This window comes from Homarus americanus, unplaced genomic scaffold (genome assembly GCF_018991925.1).
Source record: "Homarus americanus isolate GMGI-L3 unplaced genomic scaffold, GMGI_Hamer_2.0 scaffold11022, whole genome shotgun sequence".
Taxonomy (NCBI): Eukaryota; Metazoa; Arthropoda; class Malacostraca; order Decapoda; family Nephropidae; genus Homarus; species Homarus americanus.
Genome location: NW_024737068.1, coordinates 15,680,440 through 15,692,939, shown reverse-complemented (window position 1 = coordinate 15,692,939; position 12,500 = coordinate 15,680,440). Strand labels below are relative to the sequence as shown.

The 12,500-nt window shown below is 43.0% G+C and overlaps 1 protein-coding gene across 4 annotated transcripts in view; it reads left to right on the top strand.

Annotated features, from left to right (window-relative positions):
- The window catches only part of LOC121872831 (potassium channel subfamily K member 18-like), a 13,377-nt gene extending 5,425 nt beyond the window's left edge, over positions 1–7,952 (top strand). The window contains exons 3-7 of one of the 4 annotated variants that reach the window (XR_006090159.1): positions 3,534–3,684; positions 5,822–5,906; positions 6,062–6,247; positions 6,909–7,232; positions 7,324–7,952. Coding sequence is in view for 1 of the 4 variants with exons in the window: in XM_042375880.1 (XP_042231814.1) it covers positions 3,534–3,684; positions 5,822–5,906; positions 6,062–6,247; positions 6,909–7,145 (659 nt within the window). In the remaining 3 variants the exon portion in view is untranslated. Of the gene's footprint in view, positions 1–3,533; positions 3,685–5,821; positions 5,907–6,061; positions 6,248–6,908 lie in introns of all 4 variants that reach the window. The other 3 variants (XR_006090157.1, XR_006090158.1, XM_042375880.1) reach the window with 3 other exon arrangements.
- Positions 7,953–12,500: the final 4,548 nt, after the last annotated feature.

Genomic DNA, 12,500 nt, shown 5'->3' with positions numbered 1-12,500 from the left:
ACACACACACACACACACACACACACACACGCCCATATATTACCGAGAGCTTCCTGGCGTGGGCAATACCCATGTTTACATTGCCTCCACCACCACAAGGGCAGGAGGGCAAGAAGGGCAAGAGGTAGGTAGTGAGGGGCAGGTGTTAAAGGGGAAGAAACAGTAAGGGCAGGAGGTAGTGAGGGCAGGAGGGGTGGAAGGGCAATAAGTAGAGAAAAAGGAAGTAGTAAAGAGCAGGAGATATTGAAAGGGGCAAGAGAAGATAATATTAAAGGGCAAGAAATTAATAATAACAATAATCCTAAATAAACCCAATAACAACAGAACAATAATAACAACAACAACAACATCATCATCATAACAACCACCACAACATAAGAACATAAGAAAATAAGGAGTCTGCAATAGGCCGGTTGGCCTGTGCATGGCAGCTCCTGTCGAGAGTTACTACCACTCTCTATCATCCATGAATCTATCTAGCCTCCTTATGAAACTTTCCAGCGTTCCAGCACTTACTACAAAGTTGCTAAGCTTGTTCCACTCGTCCACCACCCTATTTGTGAACCAGTTCCTTCCTATCTCCCTCCTAAACCTAAACTTATCCAACTTTAATCCGTTGCTCCGAGTCCTATCCTGCTCGGATATTATAAGAACTTTATCTATATCCCCTTTATTGATTCCTTTCACCCACTTAAATACTTCTATCATATCTCCCCGCACAACAACATAACAACAACCACCACCACTACCACCACCACAACAACAACAACAACAACAACAACCAGCACCACCACAACAACAAAAACATTACATATAACATTTTTCAAGGGTATTATTTTTGCGGCCATCCATCCGCCCTTCCGTGGCACACTATTACCCACGACCTGCCAACCGAATACCTGACAAAGGCCCTGACGCAGTGGTTATACTTAGGTCTTCTCCCCTTCCCTATCTGTGAAAAATGGTGGTAGAGGTATGGTAAGAAGAGAGAGAGAGAGAGAGAGAGATGCAATCATCATACTGCCTCGCTTGTTATCTTTAAACACGCGTAAGCTAATTTAGTTCATTCATGTAAGTATCTTTCATGTACACAAAGATGTCTATCACTTACACACACACACATACACACATAGGCCCAGGACGTCCATGTGTGTGTGTGTTAATCTGATGTTGATATTTGTCGATTGATGACTACACGTGTTGGCTCTCTCTCTCGGGGTGAGGGGGAGCTGGTGATGATGGACCAGACCAGGTGAGAAGAAGTACTTACGTAGCTCTTCTGTGTGTGTGTGTTTATGTGAATAATGTGTGTGTGTACGTAAAATGATCATGAGTGTACAAGTTTATGGTTAGAATTGTTTGCGTTTACACAAAACACATTAAACGCCCAAAACAACCCAACCCAAGCCGTCCCAACCCAACCCAACCCAAGTCCCAACCCCCCAAGCAACCCAACCCAAGCAAGCCGTCCCAACCCAACCCCGTAACCCAAGCCGTCCCAACCCAACCCGTCCCAAGTTGATGAATCAAATATTGTTTTTTGTTTTCAATAATTGAGTCATTTTTGTTTTTCTTTTGTATTTTAATTGGTTACTTGAGATTGATATGAGATGCATCGTAACTTGAAGTATATAAAGAATATCTCTCGTGGATGAATTGGTGAAGGCCAGCTCACTTTCAGACACTTGGAAGGTAGGAAATTGAAAGACAAAACGAAACAACTAGTATGAATTGATAATCAACTCTAGCTGAAGAAATGTTGAGATTGAAAGACAAAACCTTATCTTCCAATAAACAGACTATCAATCCTTAACCAGATGTAAATGTATTGATAAAAATAAATGAAAGCAATTAAATAACACTCAACTCTACATCAAACGAAGTAAAATAGAGATTACAATCGTAAAAAGCACAAAACCAGACACGGGGTTGTAAATATTGATAAGCTCGTAGTGGCCATGAAGGCTTGGTGGGGCTCTGCGACGATGTAAACAATGGAGAGAACGCGAGGCTAAAAATATTTCTTCTGGTATACATTTGTGGTGGAGAGTGTTGTGGCTACTGGGTTTTTGTGGCAAATGGTGAGGTTTATTTAGTTTCTGGTGAGAGAGAGAGACAGAGAGAATAATACCTATACCAATATAGTACCAAGAAAGTAGTAACCCAGAGCAAAACGTTGGTATCAGAAGCAGTAAATGAGATATTTTTAACTACGGCTCTGGCAGCAGTAGCCTCTCCCTAACTTTTATTAATTAAAATTTTTATTCTAAATCACGTGTGTTAATATCTCAATTTTTTTACGAAACTTAAAAACAAAACCTTATTTCTCTATTATTTAGTGTATTTATTTTTTAACTAATATAAATTTCTTCTTCTCGCTCTATGCGCTGCCAGACGTATAAATTATTATTATTATCCCCGGCATTAAGGCAGTGATGAAGGCTTAGTACTCTATATATTGTACGACATTCTCTGGTGTATACTTGTCATATTTTTGTGTCTGTCTGTCTGTCTGTTTGTATTTGATTCACTCTCTCACTCTCTCTCTCTCTCTCTCTCTCTCACTCTCTCTCTCTCTCTCTCTCTCTCTCTCTCTCTCTCTCTCTCTCTCTCTCTCTCTCTCTCTCTCTCTCTCTCTCTCTCTCTCTCTCTCTCTCTCTCTCCCCACCATACATCACTGCCCCTCACCTGTACACACCTGAGTGATGAGGCCAAGAGGAAAGTGACTTGTTAACTGCCACTTCCCTACCAGTTAACTGTCCCCCTTTTAACTGTCTAAGTGTCATATGAGGTGTCAAGTGTCATATGCTCGAGGGGGGTGTCTTATGAAGTTTCTATAAGTGTCATGTGGGACAAGAGGGGTGTCATATGAGAAGGATTGTGTCAAGTGTCTGTCCCTGTCTCATGTGAGGTAAGTGTCTGTCAGTGTCTGTCAGTGTCCTCCTCTGTCCCTGTCATTGTGTCTTTGTCTGTATGAGTGTCCAAGTGTCATATGTGGAAGTAAATGTAGAGTGTCATATGAGAAAGATTGTGTCATGTGAGGTAAGAGAAGTGTCATATGGTCTGGAGGTGTCATGTGAGATCCTGTAAGTGTCAATTGGTGGCATAAATTATGAAATTAGATGAATGACAGATAATAATAGAAGTGTCATATGGTTAAGTGGTGTCATTCGTACACACACACACTCACACACACACACACACACACACACACACACACACACACACAGTATATTTTTAGCCTAGTACCTCCGGCTCGCATATGTCAAGGGCTAAACCACCTTCGAATGCCAGACTAAAAATATATAGAAGTGTACTGAACAAGATATACGGTATGCCCCTATGAGCAGTGGATAGATAGATAGATAGATAGATAGATAGATAGATAGTCATATAAACAATTACAGGTAAACAAACAATTCACACACACACACACACACACACACCTATAATTATCTTCACAAATCCCTTTATCATATTTAAGGGAGAACATGACGAATATGACCTTAATAAATCACTTTCCCCTCACACAGGCTACGGGAACATGACGCCACGGACAGATTGGGGTAAACTTGCCACCATCTTATACGCCATCGTGGGCATGCCTCTAATGCTCCTCTATATGTCAAACGTTGGGGAGATTTTGGCTCAAGTCTTCAAATTTGTTTATTTCCGGGCCTGCAGGTGAGTGGTAGTTCATCAGGTGAGTTTTAGTGTTTAGGTGGGGGGGTGTTTAGGTGGGGGGGGTGTTTAGTTACGTGAGTGTTTGTGTGTGTTGACCTTGAACTCAGAGACAACGGGGCTAAGCTAATTCAGAAGGTCGATCAACGATATCAACCAAAACTAACTTAATTAAATCTAACTAAGCCAAATTTAATCTTACATAGCCTAAAAAGGCTAAATTAAGACTGTAAAGTCAAATAAGAAGGGTTAGAGATGGGTTATCAAGATAGTCTAGTCTCTACTGTTGAAAATATTTTAGTCCCATTGTCACTGATCCAAAAGTAAACAAACTTGATACGTCTCTTTGTGCACAGGTTTAATGACGCCATTATATACAGTGAAACCTCCATATAACGGACTTCTCTCTCCAATATAATCCGCTAGATGGAGGTTTTACATCTGATATAACGCTCACACTCCCCCACACATCCTCACCCGCACAAACCCCCACACAGACCACAAACCCCCGGACATACATCCACAAACACCCACACACCCACCCCACAAACACCGACACACAGCCACACACCCACACACGCCCACATACCCTCAAGATATATGACAACCCTCACATCAACAAGAGAGCGAGAGAGGGTCGTTTTGGGCCTTAATATTGACTGGACTCTTCCTCCTCTACCGGCAGCTGGGCACTGTCACTCACACCACGGTAGGGGGCACACACACACACTCATGTTGACTATACTTTAAAGGGGACGTCATGTAGGTGAATCAGCGTTGAAAATCTAATTAAAAGATAGCTCTCTCTCTCTCTCTCTCTCTCTCTCTCTCTCTCTCTCTCTCTCTCTCTCACGTCACACCACCAGACTGCTATCATTCATTAATCATCACCGTCTTGCTCTCCTCCGTTCATTACCACCATCTGTGAACCATCTGCAAGGGTCGCCAGCTGTGGGAGGGGGGAGGGCTAGAGACACCTGTAGGAGAAAGTATCATGACCTTTGACCTCTCTAGTTAGGGTGAGAGAGGGTCAAAGGTCACGTGTCTCTCTCTCGCTGTGACAGGGAGACAGACACCCTCAAACACTAGTACGAGTGAACTCTTGCTTCGAATCACCACACACACACACACACACACACACACACACACACACACTCACACTCACACACACACACACAGCCAGACCTCCACTCTCTTGTTTACATCTGTTTCACTTCACTTCAATAAACAGTCCATACTTGACTCTTGGGTGTGCTGTGGGCGAATGGATACAAAACTCACATCCCGTCCTAATGGTCTCCCGCTCGATCCTATGGCTGAAAATAGTTATACATGATTATACAGGAAATGAAGTCGATTGAATTAATGTATGAATGTATGTATAAACAGTTAATTTGTATGCATATATGTATACTGTATGTGTAATGTGTATGTATGGATCTGTTTGTATATATGTATATTCTTATGTATGTTATGTGTATCTGTGTATATCGTCTATACATAACCAGTGACACATTACAGACAGACAGACAGACAGACAGACAGACTCCACACCTTACTATTACCGGTACCTTTGCTGTCAGGTAGAGATGCCTTACCGACAGCTGACAGTCAAGGAAGCGACATCAGCGAGAGACTGACAGCTGCTGACGGCTATCATGATTGAGGGACGGTATATGTGAATCAATTAAAGACGTGATTAGGATAGATTGGCAGTAATCCTAATGAGGGTTTAGTCCGGATTAGTGGTTAGTCGGATTAAGGATTAGTAACATTAGTACACAATAGGATTAAGGATTAGTAAGATTAGGGACAGACAGACAGACAGACAGACAGACAGACAGACAGACAGACAGACAGACAGAACTACCCGCATTAATAACCTGAGACCCACTTTACCATATCAACTCGTTAGCATAAAGACGTCTATTTCATATATGTCGTGTGTGTGTGTGTTTGTGTGTGTGTGTGTGTATGTGTGTGTGTGTGTGTATGTACGTTTCTGTTTGTGCATTTATAAATTAATTACACTTCAAATCATTTACTAGATAATAAAGTAAAATTTCTAATTGATTGCTACGGTAAAGTTATACAGGTAAACACAGGTAGATGATCATGAACTCACCTGTCCTCCCCACAGGTGTGACATCGGCTCTCTGGGTTACTACAGGTCAGGTAGCGGCACCATTAGACCCGTAACAGCTGCCAACAACCGTCATAACAAGGTACAGTGCCATTAATGTACCCGTTCTCAATAGGTTCCAAAAATGACCTAATCTAACCCAACCTAAAAATACCAATCTATATATCCAAACAAGACATCCCTTTCAATAATCAAATACACTTCAGGCAGATACTAACTCATCCATCTATCCAACAGCAGGAGCAGCAGCAGAAGGGGGAGAAGCAGGCAAGACGTACCATCCCTATCACCTACTGTCTTCTCGTCATCGCCATCTACGTGTTGTGTGGCGGGATAATCTTCTCACAGTGGGAGGAATGGGTGTTGCTGGATGCTTGCTACTTCGCTTACATCTCCCTCAGCACTATTGGCTTCGGTGATTTGGTGAGAGTGGGGTGTTGCTGGGGTGTTGCTGGGGTGTTGGTGGGGTGTTGGTGGGGTGTTGCTGGGGTGTTCCTGGGGTGTTGCTGGGGTGTTGCTGTGTTATTGTTATGTTGTTTTTATTGTTGTGTTGTTATTTTTATTTTATGGTTATTATTGTTGTTTTATTGTTATTTTTGTTGTTATTAATACTGTGTTATTGTTCACCTCCCGTATGCCAACAATATATCAGTGTCAGTGTCGAAGCGTTAAAGTGTGGATTAAAATTCTAACTTTTTTATAAACGTGCCGTAGATATCTGTCGCGTGTTCATGGTTCTGTTTGCTTGTGTTTATGGATGTTGAAAGTAAACAAACCTGTGTTGTTGAGATATGCAATATTACCTCTTGCATAATATATTTCGGGAAATTCTCGTATTTGTGAACTTAACATTCTGTAAACATTAACCTGAATTATTTTGGGGTAACTGCTCGCGTGTTTGTTTAGTTTTAAAGTCTCCTGCTGAGGCAACACCTTGTTTATTAGGGGAAGGGAGGAAGGGAGGGAGGAATTCACCTGTAAATATTGAGAAATACTTTAACTTTGGGATTTAAATGACTTGAAGTTTACTAGTAAGAGATGAAGGGATATTTAGATGCCAGTTGACATGTTTGTTTTGGTACAGGTTCCCGGGAGGACGGTGGCTGGACGTGACGATAACGAGGAAGTGGAGACTCAGCAAATCATCTGTACTGTTTATCTTCTGGTGGGGAGCGCCCTTGTGGCTATGTGTTTCAATCTCATGCAGGAGGAGACGATCGAGAACCTGAAGGCCTTCTGGAGGAAACTGGGATGCCTGAGGAAGGAGAAGAGGAGTAAGACGAGAGAAGACATTGAAAGGTTGTCTAGTATCGGGGGATGATGATGGGAGGTGATAGGACCCCAATGAGAGGGACTTGTTGCATCGTCAGGAAGGTGTTATGGGGAGTTGAAATACATCGTCAGGAAGGTGTTGCATCGTCAGGAAGGTGTTGCATCGTCAGGAAGGTGTTATGGGGAGTCGAAATACATCGTCAGGAAGGTGTTGCATCGTCAGGAAGGTGTTGCATCGTCAGGAAGGTGTTGCACCGTCAGGACGGTGTTGTTGTGGGCTCTCCTCCTCCCGCCTTTCAGAATACATCTCCGTGTGTCTTGACTCCAATCATACAGCGGGATCCTGGAGGCTGTACCGAGAGCAGTCATCCATCACCCACTGACTGCCTGAGTTAAGGAAATTCTAGTGTAACTGTTCCAATAGTTCCACACTTACTGACTGTCATGTTGAGGTGTGTGATAGTCTGACAGAACAATTGACTGTATAAAACAAGGAACAATATAACTGGAGGTTGGCTTCATCTTGTACTGTTATCAGCGACTGTAACCAAAACAGTTTCTGTATCAACATAACTGTTATCTGGGTCATTACGGGATACAGTCAGTAAACACCAGTCACCAGTTTTCCGTGATCGTAGGGAAACTTGTGTGTGTATACCAATTCGTGTGTGTATCAACGTTATGTGTACAGCCAATCAGTTCTAAAGAGACTTAGTGTATGTGAGAAAAGTGACTTATAGTGAGTATACTGAAGAGACTAATAGTGTACATTACCCATCAGAATCATTTTACCTGTATGCAAATTAGCCATCAGAAAGATTCAATTACTTCACCTGTATGCAAAGGTATCAATAAAGAGAAGAATGTTAATAAATAAACTTTATCTCTTGTTTGTGTCTCCTTCTCCTCACACAGCTCTGAAATATTTTATTGTTTATAATCTTTGGTAATTGAGTTTTGTCTTATAACACAAACATTACAATATACTGATACAATGTGTGATGTGTTGTGGTCCGCTGTCAACCTAAACCTATCTCATCTAGCCCAACCTATTCTAACGTGACCTATCTTAACCTAACCTAATCTAACGTGACCTATCTTAACCTAACCTAGTCTAACTTTACCTGACCTAACTCATTCTAATCACACCTGACTAAATCTAACCTGACAGTGTGTGGGATGGGTACTGTGATGGTGTGTGTGTGTGTGTGTGTGTGTAAGAGAGAGAGAGAGAGTGTCATGCGTACAGTGAGGGTCCAGTCATCGAGGCGGCAGCAGCAGTTGTCCCTCACTATAACAGCGACTCACAACAGGTACCACAGTCAGTGCCTCTCTGGCCATCACCACGTACAGGTGATCGGCCTCTCTCACCTGTGTAACTCATCAACACACCTCACCTGTCGTCCATTCTACTTCTCTCACCCACAGTAAAGGCTCCGTCTTCCTGGTGAGGGGTACGTCTTCCTGTCGCACCCTGTCAGCTGCTAGTGAGAGCCCCGTCCTTTCCAGGAGAGTCAGTTCTCACCTCCTCTCAGTCAACACATCTCACCTCGTCAGTTGTAACAGCGACTCACAACAGGTACCACGGTCAGTGCCTCTCTGGCCATCACCACGTACAGGTGATCGGCCTCTCTCACCTGTGTAACTCATCAACACACCTCACCTGTCGTCCATTCTACTTCTCTCACCCACAGTAAAGGTTCCGTCTTCCTGGTGAGGGGTACGTCTTCCTGTCGCACCCTGTCAGCTGCTAGTGAGAGCCCCGTCCTTTCCAGGAGTCATTTCATCGCCTCTGTTGCATCTAATCAGTTCTGGACACGTCTTCCGCCTTCTACTCGTCATAGTCACACGTCACAGTCACCCACCTCGTCACAGCTTCGTCACAGCCACCTACCTCGTCACAGCTGCGTCACAGCCACCTACCTCGTCACAGCTGCGTCACAGCCACCTACCTCGTCACAGCTGCGTCACAGCCACCTACCTCGTCACAGCTGCGTCACACACCTACCTCGTCACAGCTACGTCACAGTCACCTACCTCGTCACATCTACACGTCACAGACACCTACCTCGTCACAGCTACGTCACAGTCACCTACCTCGTCACATCTACACGTCACAGCTACCTCGTCACAGCTGCGTCACAGCCACCTACCTCGTCACAGCTACGTCACAGTCACCTACCTCGTCACATCTACACGTCACAGACACCTACCTCGTCACAGCTACGTCACAGTCACCTACCTCGTCACATCTACACGTCACAGTAAGTACCTGAGCAGCTTTTGTTTTGTTTATCAAATGAGGCTCTTTGTTTATTTTCAAATTGCCTCACTATATGTGCTGGCAGACGTACGAGCAAGCTTTATTATTATTGCTGTTGTTATTATTATTATTCAATGAGTAAGTGAGTGACTGACTATTATTCAGGAAGTGAGTGAGTGAGATAACACGTCGTCTCTGACCTGTAGGCCGGTGTAAGGTTAATGGGCATCACCTGACCTCTCTTGTCTTCACTACCACTGTACGTTTATGACCTTCCTAATGACCTCCTGTGACCCAGCCTCATGTGTGTGTGTGTGTGTGTGTGTGTGTGTGTGTGTGTGTGTGTGTGTGTAATTGAATTTGTCTTCGTTGTTGTTGTTGTTTATCATTATCTTCCTCTTCTTCTACTTCCTCCTCCTTCTATTCCTCTTCCGCCCTCTCTTCCTCCTCCATCCATATTAGCTCAGGTGTGTGGAACTTACCTGTGCTCACTCCTCTTCCTCACCTCATCCTCCTCTTCCTCCTACCCCCCCCCTCCCCCCCTCCACCTCTGTTCGGGAATCAATTCTCTCTTTGTGGGTAGTGAAAGAGGGGGGCTAAGGGGAGGAGGGAGGGGAAGGAGAGAGAGGGAGGGAGAGTTTAAAGGAAGGAGAGAGTGGGAGGACAGGGTGGGAGAGAGGAAAGAGAGGGAAAAGGGGGAAGAAGGGAGGGAGAAGAAGAGAGGGATAGAGAAGAGAGAGAGAGAGAGGAAGGAGGTCGTGGTTCTTTACACTGGTTTAGAGGATAATGTAAACAAGATTAATGTTGAGAAAATTCCTGTGGTCATAGTCTCTCTCTCTCTCTCTCTCTCTCTCTCTCTCTCTCTCTCTCTCTCTCTGCATTCCCTCGAGAGACGTAGAGTGAGGGGCGACATGATAGAGGTGTATACATGGAAATTAGGGCTAAACAAAGGGGACATTACAAAGGTACTCAAACTATCCAACCAGGAGCGAACTCGTAACAATGGTTTTAATTTAGACAAATTTAGATTTCGGCGTGAAATAGGTAAACACTGGTTTGGAAACAGAGAGTGGATGAATGGAACAAGTTACCAAATATCATCATTAACTCGAATACGCTGAATTGCTTCAAACATAGGTTGGATGCTTATATGAGCAATAGGGTCGGGTGTAAACGGACTGCCCAGTATGGGTCAATAGGCCTGCCAGTCTCCATTCTTATGTTCTCTCTCTTTATACACACACACACACACACACACACACACACACACACAAAAACACATCTAACTGACTCTCTTAACTTACGACACCAAAAATAGATTCTCAAAAGTTCCTAAGATTAAATTATTGTCCTAACTCGTTACATGAAAAGATATTTTGGTCAATCACAACACAGCAACAGGTAACGCCCACCAATCACAACACAGCAACAGGTAACGTCACCATTCACATTACAGCATCAGGTTATTGTCCGGGAGGTTGCCATGACGACCAAACCCAAACACTAATACCTAAGCATCGAAAGGTGTGTGTGTGGTGGGGGGGAGACAGACGAGAGGGAGAGAAAGTATAAACAACTTTTATTTTTATTATTATTATTATTAAGCAAATAGACAAGTTAAAGCCTAATAAGTCGCTTGGTCCCGATGAGATATTTGCCAGAGTATTAAAGGAATGTAAGGAAGAACTTAATATGCCTTTAGCAAAGTTGTTTAACTTGTCCTTAAAAGCATGGTGTGGTGCCAGAATCATGGAGGATAGCGAATGTAATACCGATTTTCAAGAAGGGAGATAGATCACTATCCTCTAACTACCGTCCAATCAGTTTAACATCAATTGTAGGCTAATTACTGGAAACAATAATTTCAAACTCTATTCGAAACCACCTGGAGAAGCACAAGTTGATCAATGATTCCCAGCATGGCTTCACAAGCGGGCGTTCATGTCTAACTAATCTATTAACATTCTTTTCAGCTGTTTTCGAATCAGTGGACGAGGTGCATGACTATGAAGTGGTATAACTTGACTTAGCAAAGCCTTCGACAGAGTCCCCCACGAAAGACTAATTAGAAAAGTGGAGGTTCAGGGCATTAAAGGTAATATTCTAAAATGGATTAGGGCGTGGTTACAGGACAGAAAACAGCGAGTGAGCATTAACGGCACTAAATCCTATTGGAGCAACGTCACTAGTGGAGTTCGGCAAGGCTCAGTACTTGGACCATTATTATTTATTATATACATAAACGACATAGATATCGGCATAGACAGCAACATAAGTAAATTTGCTGATGACACTAAAATAGGACGTGTAATTAAATCTGACGAGGACTCGGCAAAACTAAAGGAAGATCTAAACAAATTTTTCGAATGGTCTGAAAAATGGCAGAATGAAATTCAACGTGGACAAATGTAAAGTACTCAGTATAGGAGATGTAAACAGGGAAACCAGTTCCCAGATGAACAACGATGTTATTGGGAAATCCGACTGGGAGAGAGATTTAGGAGTAATGATAAGCAGGAACCTTAAGCCAAGTAAACAATGTATATTTGCTCGAAACAAGGCTAATAAAATACTTGGGTTCATACAAAGGAGTGTTAGTTACAAGACTAGCGAGGTCATCTTAAAACTGTATCTTGCGCTTGTGAGACCTCACTTGGATTACGCAGTTCAATTCTGGTCACCGTATTACAGAATGGATATAGAATCCTTGGAAAGAATTTAGAGGAGAATGACAAGACTAATCCCGGGCATTAGGAACCTTGAGTATAGAGACAGGTTAAAGCATCTTAATCTGCACTCCCTCGAGAGACGTAGAGTGAGGGGCGACCTGATAGAGGTGTATAAATGGAAGTCAGGACTGAACAAAGGGGACATTACAAATGTACTCAAACTTTTAAATTAGACAAATTTAGATTTAGGCGCGAAATAGGTAAACATTGGTTTGGAAACAGAGTAATGGATGAGTGGAACAAGTTACCAAATATCATCATTAACTCGAATACGCTGGATAGCTTCAAACATAGGTCGGATGGATATATGAGCAATAGGGGTTGGGTGTAAATGGGACTGCCCAGTATGGGTCAATAGGCCCGCTGCAGTTTCCTCCAATCTTATGTTCTTCGTCTTCTTTCTTATTATTAT